This window comes from Cladophialophora yegresii (assembly GCF_000585515.1).
Source record: "Cladophialophora yegresii CBS 114405 chromosome Unknown aczIN-supercont1.6, whole genome shotgun sequence".
Classification (NCBI taxonomy): Eukaryota; Fungi; Ascomycota; class Eurotiomycetes; order Chaetothyriales; family Herpotrichiellaceae; genus Cladophialophora; species Cladophialophora yegresii.
Window position 1 is genome coordinate 934,319 of NW_006913050.1, and position 19,586 is coordinate 953,904.

Here is a 19,586-nt window from a genome sequence, read left to right on the forward strand (position 1 = left end):
AATCAGATCACATCTACGAAGTACATAGGAATGCCATGATTAACACTCTACACGCCAGTTTGCTTACCCGATGAAAACGCTTTAGTCTTCGTCGACAGACGACAGAAACCTCTCGACGGACTAGCAAGTCTGGTAGACTTTGATATAAGACTCTGGAAGCCTGTTTCGGGCGGTAGAGGGCCCCTTATCGAGTATGGCAAACTTGGAACACGTCTGTGTTGAGAAGATAGATGTGCTTCATGACGGGATCCCTTTGCAGCCGTGCATAAGAAGGGCATCTCGCGGAAGCTCACTCCCTAGAGGTAATTAGATCCTCTTATCGTCCTCATCGTCTACAGCGTCCTGGGCAGGTGTATAGTACTGTACATGTAGTGTCGTGCAAGCGTCAATCGCTCGCTATATGACCAACGTCAGACTCGACTTCCAAGTTTGTCATGTCGTGGCCACGCGGTGTCTTGTCTTGATCCCCCGACGAGGACAGTACCGTACCATTCATGTATCGAGTCCCATGCATGACATCCCATTGCCTCTTCATGTCAAATCGTGACACCTCATTTCATGTCAGTCGCGACGTCTTTTCCTCTTCCCCCTTCCCCGCCCCGGCACTCTCTCCAGTACCGGACCATTCTTCCGTCCCATGACATTCCAACCCTCTTCATGTTAACTCGTCTCATCTCATCCGACGCTCCGTCCTCCCGTTACGACGTCGTCGCCTACTTCTCCTCTCCCTCCTTCCCTGCCTTTTCCTCCCGCTCAAGCCTCCCCTGCAAGGCGACAACCTCGCCCAACGCGCGATCCCTCACCCTAACATCCTGCGCCGAAGGCACCCCGTACGCGCGCACAGTCTGCTCCGTGACGACCCTCTTCCAGTCACGCACGGATGCTGCTTCTGCCGCCTCTTCATCCACCTTCTCACGCATACCTTCGTGCACTGCCTCGCGCACACCCTCACGCACAGCCTCCCCCTCCGTATCCATCACAACACCCCCACTCTCCCTCTGGCGATCAACATCCTCCCAGACCCCCTGAATCGCCCCGCCGATATTCTCCAAGAACCCAGCCACCCCCCTTTGGCCGCCACCGAAATTATACATCCGGAACGGGCCGCCGACCGCCCACCTCGGCCCCAAACTCGCGCGGACGACCTCGTCCAACTCCTCGACCGTACACACGCCGCGGGCCACGAGACTGCACGCCTCGCGGAACAAAATAAACGACAGACGGTTGGCCACGAACCCGGCCGTCTCTTTCTGGATCGTGATGGGGCGGTGGACGGACGAGATGGTGCGGAAGTAGGATTCCGCGAAGGATACGGACTCGGCGGATGTGCTTGGCGAGGGGACGAGTTCGAGCAGGGGCATTAGGTGGGGTGGGTTGAAGGGGTGGACGACCAGGAGGCGAGAGCGGGCGGAACCCGAGGCCGAGGTGGAGGTCGTGTCCGTCGATGCTGAAGTTGAGGTTGAGGTTGAGGTTGAGGTTGAGGTTGAGGTTGAGGTTGAGGTCGAGTCTGGGTGGGCGTGGGACGTCAAGTGCTCTAGCTGCCTCGACGCGGGAATCCCGCTGGTGGAGGACCACAAGCGCGGCGTGTTGGGCCACGTGCACCGCAGGACTTCAGACCACGTGGCCTGCTTGAAGGAGAGCGTCTCGGGGCCTTGTTCCTGGATGACGGTCGCGTGGGCGACGGCCTCCCCCAAAGAGGTGCAGAAGCGGAGGCGGCGCGAGGTGACGAGCGAGGAGACGAGGGAGTCCGCGGACGAGTCGGCGGGCGGGGAGATGTCGCTGGTGCTGGCGCTCGTGCTTTCACCGGCGCTGTTGTCGCCACAGTCGGATGTGCCTCTTCGAGGCACGGGCATGTATAATGGCAGCATCCTCGCGACGTGCGCCTGCAGGTCCGGCCGCGGGTCGTACACGGAGACGGTGGCCGACGTGTATGTCAGGTGGAGGGCGAGGAAGGAGATGCCGATGGCGCCGAGGCCGATGAGGGCGATGTGCTGGTCGCCATGTGGAAGGGGGAGCGGTCTCCCAGAAGTGGTGGTGGTTTCTTCCACCGGTGATGTGGTTGACATTGTTTGAAATGAGAGGACAGGAGTGGAAGTTAGGTACCTAGTGAGGTAGTGAGGCTACCAGCGGTTTGGTTGTACGGGTAAATAATGAATGGCGTCAGGTCGTCAGAAACAAACGGATCGACCTGATGTAGTGTGCTGAGTCCGTTTTCTTCTGTCCTCAGAAGCTGGGAATCAGGAGCTGGGTGATGAAGTAGTTGCCACTCTGTTCAGAGACTGATCAATGTATCTCCTCGGCCAGGTTATGCAAAGTCCGTTGTGAGCAGCGAGTCTCTCTGTTCCGTCTGTCAGACTACCGCCGACTACGCTCCTTTGCACGGCAGCCGGATAAGCCGTTGTGGTTGATACAGTACGTACCCTCTATCGGTCGAGTCAATGCAATTGTCCTCAATGCAGCAATGCGGCAGTTGCTTTCAGCAGTGAGTGGCGGAGCCCGTGCTCATTCGCTAGTACTCACGGCTTCATGTATGATGATATGCGTACTGTAGTCCCCAAGCTCCATGGAGTAGATTCGGGTCGCCTGTGATCTGAGAGGCACGATGATGCCGAGTGCTAAACTTCGGCCCTCGGCACCGTGGACTGGCACGCACCGTCTTCCTGTCATCCTCATTACAGCGAGTCGATGTACAAACGGCGCCAGGCGTATCAGCAGAAGAGGAAGTCTTCAACAAATAATGAGCTGTTATCAGTACAAAGCAACTTTCAAAGAGTAAATGAGTCATTTATTGAGGCATATCGGGACCCCGGGCCAGATGGAGGACAAAATGTGGTAGACAGCCAACAACAGCCACACCAAGAATTACAAATAGAGATGACACGACAAATATCGAAAGGGCCCTGTTATCCATGACAAATTGAGGCCCTTCGGTATTCCCTCAAAACCAACAAGTAAATAGAAAGCCGTCTGGGCTGGACACTACGCCAAAGCTCCTTGCCAACGGACCTAGATCCAATCCACGCCATGCAAAAATTTGTCGGTCACTGTTGTCGTCGCTTCATGCTTCCAAGACTCGGCTGAGAACCGCGCCTCGACCGACAGGTTGCTTGACAACCTCTTCGGCAGCAGGCTCGCCTTTTACGCTGCCGCTCCCGCTCCCAGCAGTCGCATGGGCACGTTCGGCGTCGTCGTCCTCGACGATCTTGGTCCGCTCAGGCCCGCGAGTGTTGTGGTTCAAGGATTCCCGGTTGGTATAGTTCGTGGGCGCGGTGCTAGCCATGCTCAGCGCGGTACTAGATCTTTGATGGACTAGATCTGGGGTAGGTGGAATGGAGCTTCGTTCGCTCTGCGGTGTCAGATGACCAGTGCCTGAACTTCGAGCATCAGCGGCAGCCTGATCAATCGGCGACAAGTTGTCGCTATTCTGTCGGGTATGGCTCGACGATGACGGGGCACCAGCTTCCGCGCCCTCACCCTGCTCATCATCCTCAATTTCAGCGGCTTCATTTGCAAGCTGAAGGCCCTCGACGGCAGCAGCGCATTGCTCACTAATATTGCGAATGATATCCGCAATTGCATCAGTCTTGTCACGGAGATGACGATCCGCAACATCGGACATGCTGAGCGTTGAGTAGCGCTTGCTCGCCCGCTTGCTGCTAGCCAGGAGTTTGGTCTCCATCTGAGGTGTGACATCTTGGCCGTCAACTGATGCTGATCTCGACTGTCGCAACGACGCTCGCTTGGTCACGTTCTTGAGTCTTTCTTCTTCGGGCATCTCGTCTTGCTCCTCGTCATCGTCTTCCTCAGGCTCCTCTTCGTAGCCCTCGTGGATGTATTCCGCCAGCTCTGAGGCCGAGCCAATAGAACGAACAATGTGTTCCATGTGATGGGTTTGACCGGTGATGAGGGATCGGAGATGGAGAACCACCCGCTGAGCTTCATCCCGCTGTCTCTGCAGAGTTTGGTTGGTGTGCTGCAGGGCTGCAATTTCTTTTCTGTTCCGGCTCCGCTCCTTCTCGAGGTCCTCGGCGATGCCCTGTTGCAGAACAAGTGCTTCGAGAGCATTGTCACGCTGTCTCTCTGTGCCAGACAGCCGGAGAGCAAGACGGGCAGCATCTTCTTTCTGCTGGTCAATGAGGCCAGTAAGTCTGCGGTTCTCGCGCTTGTGAGATTCAATCTTGACCCGGAGTTCAGCCAACTCCTTGTTGAGCGATTCGACGAAAGCCTGGAACTTCTGGAACTGCAGCTTCCACGTCTCGACTTCCTGCTCCAGGTAGTTGTTCCGCTTGGCGACCTTTGCAAGCTCGGTATCCATACGTCCTTTGAGGTTGATGAAGTCTTGCCATGCTTCGAGTGCGTCACGAGAATATTGGTTCCGTTCTCGAACAATCTCGTTCATGTGTCTCATGGAGATCTTGGTCATGAGAGGTTTCTTCATCGAACCGCCGAACAGAGCTTTGACACCTGTGTTGCGGCCTAGCTTTTCGCAGACGTGATCCATGACGGCCATAACGGCGTCCTGGTTCCACCATGAGGGATCTTGCACGCTCTCGACTTCGCCACGCAGGACGATAATCTGACCAGCCGGGATGAGCTTGCCGCCTCCGTAGGCAGACTTCAGATGCTGTGGCACACCGCTGATCTCTACATCGCTGTTCAAAGCCTGAGTCAAACGGTTGATGAACTTGGTTCGCTGGCCGGCTGTCAGAACATTCGGGGGATGATCAGTAATGACCAAGTTGCGATCCAAATCAACCAGCAGAGCATCCTTGGGAGGCTGGAAGAGCGACCGGCACTCGGTGGTGATACCCAGGATGTAGGGCCCAGGCTCCTGAACCATCTCACTGGCATTTCGTGCATGTACGACTGGCACATACAGCCCGCTCCACTCGTACACGCGGACGCAGAATCTGATGGTTTCTGCTGCGATTGTGAGCATGGCGGGGTGGTGGCTGGTGAGGATGATGCGACGAGTGGGTGAAACAGCAGCCTCGATAAGTCCTACGATGTTGGGAATACTCAAGCAGCAGTACAGTGGCCACATGTTGAAATTCTGGAACCCGGTGGGCGAAGACGGGAACTGGTAGCACAGAGCGTAGTCCTTCATGTCGATGCGCACCAAGTCGTTGAGTCGCGGAGCAGGGAAGCTGAGGATTCTAGACACCTCTTCAGCGTGGAACAGGTTGGTAGCCTTGTTCCAGTGAATCCACATGCCTCGCAAGTAGTCGCCCAACAGATTGTACAGAGGATATCGCGACAGAAAACTCAGACAGTATGGAATCCAGTATGTTTCGTCGGCGACGTCTCGGTAGTCTGTTTCTGTCTTGCGCCGGAGATCGCGGATGGTCTCTGCACGTTTCTCGTCGGCTCGCGACCATACTCGCAGAGCAATGCCGTACAACGTGTGCTGAGAATCCTGCTGGAGGACAAATGAGTGGTGCACACAATGTGGCTGGCTCCTGCCGGTGCAGATTTCAACGTCATGGGGGAAGCAGGCCTTGATTCTCGTCAGTAACAAACATGGGACCTCCTCGGTCTGTAGCACCTACCCTCATGGCGCTGTGTAGAGCTCTTGCAATCTCATTATCGGTTTCTAACCTCGGGCTGCTGCCCAATATTTCGGGGAGCCAGAACTGCCCGACAGCTCCCTTCATGTGTTGAATCTTGCCGTGAGACGGAGGTGGGGCCTTGACCCATTGCGAAGGTTCTCTTCCGACACCACAAACCATATACGCATGGGTCAAGGTTTTGGGTGTAGGTCGATTGTTTGACTTTGCCAACGTGGATGGTAGAGGCTGGGTGATACGGGAGTGCAGAGATGAGGTTCGGCTGGGGACGATAGCATTGTCGACGGTCTGCTCTCGGGTCGCCGGGCGGTTTGTGTCGCGAGTCTGGGGACGAGGAGCCATCGAAGTCATTGAGGTATGACCCCTTAGAGATGGACCCATGGTTGCCAACTGGGATGGACAGCCCTGCCTGTTATCCGTACCAGACGGAGCGTGAGGTAGCTCTTGCTGACGGATATCTCTGTTTTACTGGACAGCGTTGTGGCACAGAGATAGCCCCACGAGTGTGAAGAGAGAAGAAAATCAACGGTCGAAGCCCGTTGCCAGCTAGAAGAACAACACCACACCGAGGAGCGGTGTCGATCGCTGGGAGGTCTCGGATTGAAGTGAGGAGGAGATTGAGATTGATGCGACGCACACTCGGAGCTACAAGATTTCAGGAGTGCATCTGGCATAAGAAGCGAACGGAAGCGTGACAAGAGATGTCAGGCCAAGCGGACCGGGCGCACACCAGGGTGCCCACAAGAGTCAAGACCGGCACCAATTGCTCCCTGTGGACACCGGATATGCAGCTAGCAGGACGAGACGCACAGGGGTCGAGTTTCTCATCTGCGCGGGCTTTGGCTGCTTTCGGGAGCTTTCGAGCTTAAGCGAGGACCGGGCCCACACGGAGCTGGGGCGGTCGTTGATGACCTTCCAGATGGTCGGTCGACGGATTCAATGGTTGAGCTGCTAATGTTCAGATTTGGGGCGTTAGCATCATTCTCGGACAGGACACAGACTGACCGCGAAATTGATGGTACTGTGCGCAGTACAATAATAGGCTCAAGAGTCAAGCCCACGACCACGCCCGCCCGACTGACTGCCTCCTACTGTGTACCTGCACGCCTCGGGTGCCCGGTGCAGGCTCTTTAGGCTAGCAGCCTCCCCATCTGAGTCTAGCCAGGGGCCTGGGCGTGGTGCCTCTTTGAGACCAACCGGGTCAGGCGCTATGCCACCCGGAAACCAGAGACATGGAGTCCAGCCAGTCACGGTTGATCTGCCCCTGGTGACGTGCAAACCCCTGCCAATCTCGCTCCCCGCCTGCCCTCAATTTTAGCTTTCACCTCGGAATTATCCACTTGTCTGTGATGAGCCTGGCACGCCTGGGAGTGCGCACTGTGCGTGGTCGCCTTCCCTGCATGTGCTGGCACTCAACACGAACACGAGAAAACAGCAGCAGGATGTGTGCTTCTTTCCACCACTGGTTCTCAGCCGGCTTCCGTGCAGTCATCGAGTCAGTGCACAAATCTGAGTTTTCGCTTCTGCGTGCCTCAGGGGTTATGTCACTCCTCACTGGTGTTGGCGGTGTTCCCGTGCTACTTCGGGCTGAGGCATGCAATAAGCCTTCTCATGCCCCTCAGCCTTCCCGTTCACGGCACGACGACATCATTTTCTTCCCAGAAGGCCTGGACCCAAATTGACTTTACAGTGAAACCTTTTGGTATCGCCATGTCGATCTCAAGGAGGCCGTCACGGCGGACTGCTCAGTGTCTCTTCTTGACACAAATTCAGTCCGGCGTGGCCTTTGGGGGCTGTGAAGATCGCACCTGCGAACTGAGCTGCTGGTATGGTGAACGCCTGCAGGGCATCTCATTAACACAGTAAGCAGTGAGTGCGGCACATTGTGCAGAGCAGCACCAGGGACTGGACCACGGCACTGTTGCAAACAGGACTAGCGTAGCTTCCATGTCGCAGCCGTGGCTGTCAAACAACACGAGTGTGGCCGCCATGTTGCGATTCTGGACGGTCAAACAAGATTAGGTGTGGCTTCCATGTTCACAGCCATGCGCTGGTCAATCGGCGGGATAAGACGCAATAATTGGCGGTTCAATACACGAGCACTGCATTTCTCCGCGCTCTTGGACGTGGTGGAAACCTGGTGCGGGAACCTTTTCAGCTGTCTGAGAGCTTGATAGCCAACACCACGCGCAACGCCACGGAACTCAGATCCTGATGATGCCTTCTATCCTCCAACGGCTTTATTCCTCCAATGTCAAGTCTGTACTCCTTAACACTGAGGCGGTAATGGTCTCACCAGCATTATCCCTGCAAAGTGGACAGAGTGACACTGGGGACACGGTTCGATTACAACGAGATTAAGCATATTCTTCCGATTGCCTCACAAGCCCGCCAAGCTGTTTTTGTCCGATTTGTTTCACGGCAGGCTGAATATTCATTCCATCCTGCACCACATCCCTGACATCCCCTCGTTGGTGGAAAATGTCATGATCGTCATGACTTCTATTCGAAGTTCCAGAACCAACGGCGCCGAACTAGCATACATACCTACTTCCACAGCGCAAAAAAGCCGATGCATCGTTCACAAAATAGGTAATCCGCATGCGGCAGGCAACGTATGATGCAGCATGCAAGGCCTGACGAGATGTTTTCCCGCTAGCCGAGGATGACTGCATGCAGTGCAGTGCAGTGCAATGCGGGATTCCACATCGAATCGACACACCTGATTTGCAGACTCTCTGCTAGAACATGCCGTAGTGGCAAGCGATATGGAGACCGCTCAACAGAACTCTATCTGCAAATCTACGGGGATGTGTGATTCCATTTCCAGCGGGGCAGAGGATCGAATGAGCATTAGGTTTTATGCTTCTTAACCTCTAGAAGCAAGTCACGACATCCCCTCATGCAGGAGCCCCTGAATCCTTGGTCCTGCACACGACTGCCGTGCCTCTGAGGGGCGTTCAGGCAAGTCGAACCGCTTGAGTGAGCCATGTTGAACATGTGAATGGGCCTTCGGAAACATCAAGCAGCGGGCAAGATCTCTGTGTCGCACCTCGATGGTCTAGATTACCTGGAGCCAATGGAAGCAAGCTAAATACATAACCATATCTTACAGAACCAGATCGTGTAGAATCCTATCGTGTGAACTCACTGATAGATGGTAACTAGCCAAATCCATGATGGTGTCAACCTGGCCATTATTGAGGGCCACCGCATTAGCTCCGATACTCCTCGGGTAATATATCCCCGAAGCGTCTGGATTTCGCTCTCGGGGGTCGAGCGAGTCCACCGGGCTGAGGGATACCTCGCTATGGGTGCTAAGTAATGGGCACAAATCAACAATGCGCATTGGTTCTTCACTTGCACATGCTGAACGGACCGTCTTCGAACGAGGATTGTAAATTGATTGGTCTTGCACCCCATCAGAGGCCAGTACTTCAAGAGTCGCAGCTCAAACATGCGGCTGGCCTTTGCCTGAGAAAGAGCCAGGACATACTTGACGTCGATGAAGTCTGCGAGAGTCTCAGTTGAGGCGGCTCTTTTTGGCCCCTCTTGGACGTCTATGGCCATGCCGATGATACTTCGTAAACTGATTCGACCAGAAGACCACGCGACTCGTGAATGGACGAACCCTCGCCATCACTCGGGCGTCACCAACATGTTTAACAGTCTATCGGACTTTGGTGGAAGGCTTCCATGATAGGACGAGTGGGCTGTACCACGATTCCGAGCGCCCTCCTCAGGCGCAAGCATGAACAAATGGAAATATGATCCTGAGCAAATTACCCAGTCCAGTCGAGGAGGTCGGGTGGTTTTGGAACAAGAGTTCACGCGGACAACACTGGAGGACTGCAATCATAGGTATTGAAGCTTCATACACTCAGTACCTTGACATGTACTCTGCAGCTCCATGCCCGAGCAGACGGGCACAAGAAGACCTTGGGATCAGATGAGTTGTAGAGCCTGAGTTTCTGTCCATGATACCTTGTATGTGTCACTATTTCACTACCGATTCTACTCGCATCGGATTGGGTGAAATGCTGTCCAGCCGCAAAACTGGGGGGTTGCGCCTCAGCCTTGCCATGCCCTACTGCAAGTCTTCAGATGCGACCATTGGGGAGCGCTATGTGCTTTCTACGGCAGTGTGGGCAGTTCGCGTCATTGCTTCCCCGCATGCGGAGGCTTCAACCGTGATTCTACATGCCAAGCCAAAAATTTACGAAGCCGCGTCTCTCAAATGTGATGTCCAGTCCACCTGTGGCTTGATATTGCAAATTGCGTTGCTATGCCGGATGAGGGCAACGAGATCTTGCTGACTGACCTCTGTGCTATTTGGTGAGCTTCACGTACTTTCGCCGTCACGCAAGCAAGCAGCTAACCTCATAGCAGCCACATCAATCCGATCAAGTATACCTGCCCTCGATGCGGCATACACACTTGCTCGCTACCGTGTGTCAAGCGACACAAGTCTTGGGCACAATGCTCGGGCGTTCGGGATCCCGCCGCGTATCGCAAGCGCGCTGATCTAGCCACGCCGGCCTCGATCGATCAGGATTTCAACTTTATCACCTCTGTCGAAAGATCGCTGCAGCGAGCCGATGCGCTGAACCCAACTCAAACGATTGACCTGGCCCCAAGTGGCCTCAGACGCGATCGCAAGACAAAATTTGACAACGCTACTGAAGAGAGAGGCATACGCTTGATCAAGGCACCCAAAGGCCTATCCAGGAACAAGCAGAACAAGTCCCATTGGGCCGGTGAATCAAAGGGTGTCGCATGGACGACTGAATGGATACACTACGATGGCCGCAAAAGACATACAATTGTGTTCGAGTCAAGCACCGTGGGGGAAGCTTTTCAAAACGTGTTTGCGCGGAAACCTATACACAGCCAGAAACGCAAGCGAGGGACCTCTGAAACAGACTCTGCGCCAGCTGCAGGGCGGGAGATTCCACCCATTCTAGCAGACGGAGACAGCAAAAACAGCAAGAAGATTGTAGAGGAGGCACAAGACGTCCCACTGGATATAAGGTCTCGGTCATCTGATACCACCCCCGTCCAGTCTGGGGCCGTGGTCGAACATATGTCGGACAATGATCAAACCAACGCGCGGCAACACGTTGCGGCACAACCTCTGGAGGATATCCACTACTACCTCTTCAAACCCAACACGACATCGAAAGTAAAATGCCTGATCCCAATTGCCGCAGACTCAAAACTGGTTGACGTCCTGCGCAATCGGACTCTCCTTGAGTTTCCAACCTTGTACATTCGGCGGGAGGCGCCGGACGCATTGCCAGAGCCTTTCGTGACAGAGGCAAAGTACAATGCATTGTATGGACAGGACGTCTCCGCCAGCTTGCCGACATACGCACCAGACAGTGAGCTGGAAGACGGCGAGGTAGCCGATCTGCACCGCATTGACGAGAACAAGGTATTGGAAGTACTTCAGAAAGATCTCAGTGGCTGAATTTTCGATACGGAGTCTATGGCATGCTTCAGGCAAGCTTGCCTGGTACGAACGGATGTCCAGCGCTCAGTCCACCACAAACTGCCCAGGCCTGCCCATTGACGTAGCTAGCCTCGTCACTTCCCAAGAAGAGAGCAACTCTGGCGACCTCATCGGGCACAGCACCTCTTTGAAGCGGATTCAACTGACCAATCTTTCGCTCTGTCCCTCGACTTCGTGCTTGATCATACATGCCCTTGGTCATGCCGGTCTCGATCACACCAGGACAGATTGCATTGACCCGTACCCCTGTACCACTCAATTGGTACGACATGGTCTGGGCCAACGACACCACAGCAGCCTTGCTGGCTGAGTAGTCCGTGCCTCCTGCGTTCGACCTGAGACCAGCCACCGACGCCGTACCGATGATACTCCCGCCAGGATATTTCTTCTCCGGGCCCGTCTTCTGCATGGCAATGGCCGCATACTTGAAGCACAAAAACACGCCCAGAGCGTTGACCCGCATTGTGTTCATGAATGCCTGACTCGAGATATGCTCAAAGGTATTGGGCACGCCAGTGATTCCTGCATTGGCGAACATGATGTCCAATCTACCGTATTTCTCAATGGCCTGGTCCACCACTGCCTTGACTTGCGATTCCTCGCCAACATCAACCTTGACTGGGTGGATTTCGACTTCCGGGTATAACTGGGTTATTTCTCGCTTGTGCATTTCCAGGTACTTATCATCGTAATCGCAGATGTAGACTGCTTTGGCGCCGTTCTGGGCGTATTGATGTGCGGTGGCTCGACCGATGCCGATGGGGGAATTGCATCCTGCAACGAAGCGTCAGACACGCCATTGGCATCAAATATATGTGTGCTCCTGCTGATCCACCTACCTGTCACTATGGCGACCTTTCCCTTCACTCTCGGCCCCGTCGAGCTGTCTGCGACATGTCTCACGCGAGGTATCTCTTCGAATGTACCCTCCGAGGGAATGCCTTCGGCCAGCTGCTTCGAGAGCGCCGCTAGGCGTCGTTTCGGGACGGCCGTCATATTCGTGCTCGAGTGTGTTCGAGGCGGTTGTGGTTGTAATCCCCACTCAAAGCAGTCGTCCCGCCGACTGCGTGTCCTGGTCGGAGACACTACAACTTGCTCAACAGAAGGACCCGATCGGATTCTCGAGAACCAAGACGTGCTGATCTGGTGGGATATACAAATATAATTGCGCAAGTGCGTAAGCAAGCCAATCAGTGCGTCTGTTTGAGCGTTGCGCTTCAGCTAGAACGAGCTGCAGGGTGAATGTATGCTTTTCGGTCCTCTTTATCTATGGTTACACTCGGAATCTTGCACGAGCGGCGGCCCGTCTTTCATACAAGACCCTCGGTAGACTCGACTGGTTTCGTACTGTACCCGGTACCAAGTAATCTATACACCGCATGCAGAGGACTGAGTACTTCCCGCGCGGACCCGGACGCAGGCAAGATGGAGAAGAATGGGTGAGAAAGAGCCGAGGCTAGAAATCCATTTCGAGCATAATCCGGGGTGGAACTGGGTGGATCACCTCGCGCGTCTACTTGCTACGAGGTACCTCGTACTCCACCGTATTCGATGCTTATGTCAGTAATTGGAGAAAAACAGAAATAATTTTGAACTTCACAGTGCGGAGTGTCTGCGCCTGTGCGGCCCATTTCTGAAGTGCGCTGAGAGAGACAAGAAGCTGACTGAAAAGCTGACCTTATCATCGGGTAGCAAACATGTCGAAGCGAACAGCCGAAGACCAAGAGACTCTAGAGTCCCTCAAAGCAGGACAGCGACCTGACGGGGGCGCCAATGGTGAAGCGACCCTCGACTTTGAAGACGAGTTTGAAGATGAATATGAGTCCGAGGACGAAGTCATGGAAGCCGGGGTCGATGGGCGACCGGATGCTGAGAGAGAAGTCGAGCAAGCACAGGACGCAATGGAAGTCGACTCGAATAACCAGACCTTCATCCCTGGTCGAACGATACTACAGCCGGGAATGTCTCTCACGCCTGATCCTTCTACGTACGAGATGCTGCATCTGATGTCCACAACTTGGCCTTGCCTATCCTTCGATGTCGTACGAGACAACCTCGGGGACAACAGGAAACAATATCCGAGGACAATGTATGCCGTTGCGGGCACGCAGGCCGAGTCCGCACGATCGAAAGAGAATGAACTGTATATTTTGCGGTTGAGCAGTCTGTCCAAAATGGACCGCGGGAATCAGACAGATTCAGAGAGCGATAGCGACGACGATGAAGATGATGAAGGCTCGTCGGATCCGGTATTGGAGTCCAGGTCAATACCACTCCCAAGCACGACAAACCGGATACGAGCATTTCAGCCTACCTCTGCTGCTTCAGACCCAACGCAGATATCTCAGACATTGACTGCCACATGGCTCGAGAATGGTCAGGTCCTTATCCACGATGTTACCCCCTACCTACATGCGCTCTCAACCCCCGGCTACAGCCTCCCTCCTAATGCCTCAAAACCACTAAGCACCCTTCGAATGCACAGGGCAGAAGGCTACGCCCTGGATTGGGCTCCAGCTTCTTCTCATCCCAACGGCCGACTCCTCACAGGCGACAATGCTGGCCAAATTTTCAGCACACAACGAACAGAAGGCGGCGGTTGGGTTACCGACACGAGACCATTTGTTGGTCACACTGATGCAGTGGAAGAAATCCAATGGTCACCAAACGAGAAATTCGTGTTTGCATCTGCAAGTTCTGATGGCACAGTCAAAGTCTGGGATGCTCGGAGTAAGAGTCGAAAACCGATGATCGACGTCAAGATCAGTAACACCGATGTCAATGTCATGTCTTGGTCCACCCAAACGTTCCACTTGCTGGCTACCGGTGCTGATGACGGTCAATGGGCGGTATGGGATCTGCGGCAGTGGAAGCCCCAGCCTGGAGCAGCTCCTGGTTCCCAGCTCAAACCTAGCGCGGTTGCCGACTTCCATTTCCATAAGAAACCCATCACTTCGATAGAGTGGCATCCTAGTGATGACAGCGTGGTGGCAGTCGCCTGCGCAGACAATACCGCCACGCTCTGGGATCTGGCGGTCGAGTTGGATGATGAGGAATACGGCAGAGAAGCAGGTCTCGGGTTGGGTGAGGGAGCTGAAAAGGTTCCTCCTCAGCTATTGTTCATTCACCACGTCGAAGATGGTAAAGAGTTGCACTGGCATCCGCAAATGCCCGGGACCGTCGTGGTCACTGGTGGCAGCGGACTGGGCGTCTTCAAGACCATCAGCGTCTAAACGAAGGTCGGTGACGACGTGTAACGTGAAGGCGTCACCAAACGGTTCTAGTGCGCAATGATGATCTGTAGAGCAATGGACGACCATTACGAGAGCACTTTTGCGCCACAGCGCTCCTTCACCTTTGATGAACGAAGAATGTCACTTTTACGATCAGTCTCAACTTGCCGGACTCGAAATACGCTTCCAGCCCACCTAGCTATCCACTGGCGCACGAAGCATCCATCAACCTAAAGCATTCTCAGGTCACTCTAATCGGCCGAGACGCATCTCATGCACAACTCTCCTCCCTTCTTGACTTCTGACATACCCTTTCAGATCTGCTTCACGATCTTTATCAGCGTTGCTGGACCACTGTATCTCGCTTTGTGGACATTTGATATCCTTCTAGTCTTCGTTCTCAACAAGCTTCACCCTGGTCTTCAAGCAATCTGCTGCACCAAGGAAGACATGGACCGGTTCACACGTATCAGAGAACATTATCTGAGAGGGCAAGCTCGAACAGATTCAACAAAAACGGAACAACCGCCCGCAAACCCTGCAGCGGCGCCAGTACCGGCAGCTGATCTTGCCTTCGACTTTGACTTCTCGGCACCGAATATCGATCTCACACTCGGCGTGGGGAGCAAGTTCTCTTCAACCGGGCCAGCACGGCCTGGAGACCTGCACAATGGCCAGATCGGTATTGCCATTTCGGACTACGGGGAAAGCCCGCAGCGAGGACGCGCGAGGGTACGAACGCCCTCCACAATGTCCATACATAAGCAGAACGAGCCAGCTGCAAACCATGAAGAGGTTGTCGCGCCCGTGCCACCCGCTGATGATGAGATGCGCCTTAGATCCACCAAAGGGGACGAAGGGAAGTCGTGCAGACCATCATGCTCCACCTACTCGAAAGAATGGAGGCGGCGGGGAGGGAAGATGGTCACCCCAACGGAGCAATCTGCTGGTGGTGGACCAGCAGCAGTCACCAGTGTTGACTCCGACATTGAGTTTGGTGACAGGGTGCCCGTCAACAGACTTGTTGGCGCTGGTGAATCATCATCATTCGAAATTCAAGGATCCGCCGTGGCGGAACGACAAACACTGGGTGCTGTGTCAAGGACACTTCAAACGAATGCCTCGGATCAACACGTCCAGCGGGAAAAGAATAAGAGGAAGCGATCTCCGACCATCAGGAAGATTCTCTGCGCTTTCAAGATACGGTGACCCGAGAAAAGGACCTAGCTATACGGCCCTGGACTCCGAAGAAGACAAGGTGATGAACATGGCCAAGCCTACCTCGTTTGCTCTGCTTTCAACCTCTGCTTCGAGCGCACCACCGACTCTAGATCAAGGCTCTTCAAACCTGGCGCCCCAGCTTGGGAACCACCGATTAGGCGCCGCTATTCTTGCAACAGTCGCAGAAAAGCAAGATCGAGCCAGAGCTCATGATGATACCGACGATAGTGCCAGTTCCTCTGGGCAGCTTCGTGGTGGAGGCAATGCCAACTCCGTCTACCCAGAATATATCTGGGAGGATGAGGAAATCCGCCGTCTTGCGGAGCACTGGGGGCGACCATTACCGCGAACTCAACGACGAAGACGTCGTACGACAATCCGCATGGCTGATATGGATGAAGATGATGAGATGTCTCTTGATAGCTCTGCTCCAGGATCCCGCCACCGCCCTCGTCGTCCTGGTTCTTCCTATGGTCTCCTAGGTCTTGAAACACTCTGGCGCCGTCCACGCTTGCTGCGCCGCAGTCCACCTAGGAATGGAGAATTTACTCCTCCGCCTGGAACGCCACGGAGTGGATCACAGGTAGATACTGACCCCTTTCCTAGCCCGGAAAGACGTCGACCACAGCGCGGACCTGGATCTGGATCCGGGCCCTCCCACGAACAGCAGCGCCGAGAGTCTAGAAACCACAGAAGGGGTCGCCGACCAGGGAGGAGACGTGAGCGCGAACCTGGCGACCGAAAACCCGCGAACAGAGCACGAAGGCAGCAACGTCAAGAACGCTCGCAACTTGCTTCGATGGAATCAACCAAGCCGCATGGAGGAGAAAAACCCCCAGCCATTCTAGCAGTGACTCAAGGTGCACCAGACCAGCAAACTTCGCCGATCCCTCTTTCCCAAAACGAAGCCTCAGTCCCAGTCCAGACAGACTCACAACAGTCAGCCTCCCTCCCTTTGCGGCCTAAGTCGCCTCTACGATCTTCTCCATCAACGCGCCAACTACGAGCTCCCCAGACAACAGGCCCGGAATATTCAGACACTAGTCTCCGACCATCCGTCCCCATGGCTGACTGGAATCGAGGCGCGAATTCCCCACGAGAGATATACTCCTCGCCAGGAGAGCTCACCACACCGATCCAGATTGCCCTAAACGACGGCCGAGCCCTCACCCCACACGAGTACAACGCCCTACAAATCAAGCGCGCGGGCAAGACTGTAATTCGCGGTCCACGAACACCATCTCCTGAGCGCACAGCACCGCATTGCACGCCTAGGCCGACAAGCCGTGCGGAGATGAAGGAGGAGTCAGAAATGGAAACCCTAAGCGCAATGAATCTCTTCCGCCGAAGCAGACTCGGGAGCGCGAGGGGGAGCAGCAGCGGCAACAACAACAACAATAATAGCGAAAGCCCAACTCCAAGCGGAGTTTCCAGAACCCAGGTCCTGCCCATTGTCAAGGCCATAAAACCCACGGCTCTGACCGTTCAAGCTCAAGCTCCATCTCCCACTACCACCACCACGGTCAGCACCACGGCCACTACGGTCCACCTTCCAACAACTTCGGCTATGGCGGGACTGACCCCGATTTTAACCTCGCGCATGACCTCTGGCCCGGGTCCAACCTCATCATTGCCCCGATCATTGAACATCACGAGACCTCTAGGCCGAACTCCCTCCGCCGGGCTAGGCAAGAGACCTCTCCCCACAGCCGTGCAGGTCGACGCTAACGCTAACGCTACGTATCCCAGACACGGCAGAGACAGAGACAGGGACAAAGATGCAGAGGGGCAGGACGCTTGGAGTTTTGCGAGGTTGAGGCCGTGACAGGGGCGGAGAGAGAGAGAGAGAGTCACAGGTGAACGGACAGGCGGGCGGGGACGGACGTACAGGCAGATGCACGCTCAGACACAGAGGCACAGAAAGGTTATATGGCTCGACCAGCTCCCCTGCTTGACTCGGTTCGGGATATGCCATGATCTATGACCTATCTTGGACGCAGTCAACAGACGTGAAGACATGAAGACATCAGCCTTGAGGGACTGGATGTCGGTGTTGATTTGGAAAGAGCTATGAGCCATGAGCTATGAGCTATGAGCTATAAACTATCGTGGACGTAGATAGTCAACGGATATGATCACACCAAAACATCGAGACATCAGCATTGAGGGGACGGGATATCAGCGTCGTCACTACACACGTAATTTCAACCAGGCCGGGCGGGTGGGATCATTGCTGGTCGACGAGCAGACCACCGAATGAGCCGCCGCCATGTACTGTAGTGGAGACGGACTTGTTGTTATTGTTGAACGCGCTCTCCATCCGCGCAACGTGAATGTGTGAATTTGGGTTTTCTCTGCAAGTCAGCTGGAGGACCGAACTGTCGGAACAAATCCAATGCATGATAGATAGACATGATAGCCCGAACAGAACCTTCATGGTACTACGGAGGACGTAACAAAACGCAGTAAATTCACCACATGGTAGACACGATGGCCGGGTAAATACAGATATGCATAGTATCTCTATCTCCATGGTACGGAGTACCTATCTACAAAACCAATGAGTTAGTTACCCAAACCGCGAATCTGCCTCCATCAATCTGTCTGTGATGGGAATACTCTCTGTATGTAGATAGATAGGTCGCCCTATCGATGCCTGGTTCCATCTGGTTGCCCCTTCTTAGAACGCCCGTGGCAGAAATAATCCCCCAAAGCAATGCTCCTATATTCCAAGCGATATCCCAAACCAAGCAATTTCTTTCCTTCCCTCGCGGGAGACCCGTCTCGTGACGCAAAAACGCCAGTATGCCCATCCGTCCAACCATCCAACAAACCCATCCCCGGTCACGATCGCGCGTCCACTCCCAATCTTCGATCCTCGTCACTTCCGCAAACGGCCAGAGTCGTAGCCTTGGATCTTTGGGAGTCCGCCGCGGTCCAGTCACATGGTCTCCAACAGAGATAGACCGCGGGTCTGCGATGGATGCAACGATCGCAAACATTGGCTCGGTCAGGTCGACGAGAGAGGTCCTCAGCCTGTCGCCAGTGGCGGGTGAGGGAGATCCCGATCCTGTCTCCAGAGTGCTCTGGGAGGAAAGAGATGAAGAGGTCGTCGCAATCGAGTGTACCATCGCCAACAGGAGTAGACTCCAGTTACTAGTACTCACCACGGCCATTAGATGTTGTCTCCCCACCACATCTTCAGCAATGTTGCTTAATCCCTCATTGTAAGCTACGATCAAAGTGGACGACTCGACAAAAACCGCTCGGGCGCTCAAGAATGCCGAACTCGTAGACCTCGATACCTTGTTTCCTTCTGCTCAGTAATGATAATGCCGTCTTTAGATCCTGAAAGTCACTGCAGCGCGTCCTATAAAGCTTTAGGGCGTGCAGGAAGGGCTGGATTCCCGAGTAGCCGTGTCAGATGGTGACAAAGTCGCGCACAGTATGGACAGGAGTGCTGAACATCGAGCACATCATCTCCATTCAGCGATACATTGATTCTTGGTGTTCATGAATGGTGGCGGCAACTGAATTGATATAAGTCTTTTTGTCCGTATGATATTCTTCAGGATAGGCAAGCTGGCACCAAGATTTTGAGAACTGGTATGTAGATGGATGTCCATGGGGTTTTGCATGCAATGAATCTTGACCTCGTTCGTGGTCGACAAAATGTGCAGCTGTCCGATGATATCGTGCGGGACAGTCCTTGAGGTCCGATGGCGACTATACCTCTGGGGGTATATCCTGCTAGGCGCCTGGCGTGGTCCTGAAGACTTCGAGGTGGTTGGGGTCAAACTCCAGAATTTGGGTACAGCATGATGTACCCCAGCAGTCGACCGCCGGAGCCAATCCTGCGTAACGGACTTTGCATGATGACGCTGCTCATGTCCGGGCCGAGCTGGAAGTATTGATAGAACATGGACAAGAGGTGGTGCTGATGATGCGCTCGTAGGAGCGATCGGTTGGTTCGCAGGCCGTTGTCAGGTTGTGAAAAGAGGGACGGATGAAACGTCCCAAGAACGGCGGCATTGTTCCGTTGTTCTCTGCCTG

General features: G+C 54.5%; 7 protein-coding genes across 7 annotated transcripts; 4 read left to right on the forward strand and 3 right to left on the reverse strand.

The window, feature by feature from the left end:
• Window positions 1–713: 713 nt before the first annotated feature.
• Window positions 714–2,066, reverse strand: A1O7_08342 (uncharacterized protein; the record flags this gene model as incomplete). The annotated part of the gene is made up of 1 exon (XM_007762335.1): window positions 714–2,066. The coding sequence occupies one exon, from the start codon at window positions 2,064–2,066 to the stop codon at window positions 714–716; it is 1,353 nt and encodes a 450-aa protein (XP_007760525.1).
• Window positions 2,067–3,058: 992 nt separating this feature from the next.
• Window positions 3,059–5,948, reverse strand: A1O7_08343 (uncharacterized protein; the record flags this gene model as incomplete). Its single annotated transcript, XM_007762336.1, has 2 exons — window positions 3,059–5,497; window positions 5,550–5,948. 2 exons carry the CDS (start codon window positions 5,946–5,948, stop codon window positions 3,059–3,061), a joined length of 2,838 nt encoding a protein of 945 aa, XP_007760526.1.
• Window positions 5,949–9,852: 3,904 nt separating this feature from the next.
• On the forward strand, window positions 9,853–11,037 carry A1O7_08344 (uncharacterized protein; the record flags this gene model as incomplete). The annotated part of the gene is made up of 2 exons (XM_007762337.1): window positions 9,853–9,902; window positions 9,957–11,037. 2 exons carry the CDS (start codon window positions 9,853–9,855, stop codon window positions 11,035–11,037), a joined length of 1,131 nt encoding a protein of 376 aa, XP_007760527.1.
• Window positions 11,038–11,065: 28 nt separating this feature from the next.
• On the reverse strand, window positions 11,066–12,075 carry A1O7_08345 (3-oxoacyl-[acyl-carrier protein] reductase; the record flags this gene model as incomplete). Its single annotated transcript, XM_007762338.1, has 2 exons — window positions 11,066–11,853; window positions 11,919–12,075. The coding sequence occupies 2 exons, from the start codon at window positions 12,073–12,075 to the stop codon at window positions 11,066–11,068; spliced, it is 945 nt and encodes a 314-aa protein (XP_007760528.1).
• A 701-nt stretch (window positions 12,076–12,776) lies between these two features.
• On the forward strand, window positions 12,777–14,312 carry A1O7_08346 (uncharacterized protein; the record flags this gene model as incomplete). The annotated part of the gene is made up of 1 exon (XM_007762339.1): window positions 12,777–14,312. One exon carries the CDS (start codon window positions 12,777–12,779, stop codon window positions 14,310–14,312), a length of 1,536 nt encoding a protein of 511 aa, XP_007760529.1.
• Window positions 14,313–15,062: 750 nt separating this feature from the next.
• On the forward strand, window positions 15,063–15,521 carry A1O7_08347 (uncharacterized protein; the record flags this gene model as incomplete). The annotated part of the gene is made up of 1 exon (XM_007762340.1): window positions 15,063–15,521. One exon carries the CDS (start codon window positions 15,063–15,065, stop codon window positions 15,519–15,521), a length of 459 nt encoding a protein of 152 aa, XP_007760530.1.
• A 58-nt stretch (window positions 15,522–15,579) lies between these two features.
• A1O7_08348 (uncharacterized protein) lies at window positions 15,580–16,381 on the forward strand (the record flags this gene model as incomplete). Its single annotated transcript, XM_007762341.1, has 2 exons — window positions 15,580–15,901; window positions 16,140–16,381. 2 exons carry the CDS (start codon window positions 15,580–15,582, stop codon window positions 16,379–16,381), a joined length of 564 nt encoding a protein of 187 aa, XP_007760531.1.
• Window positions 16,382–19,586: the final 3,205 nt, after the last annotated feature.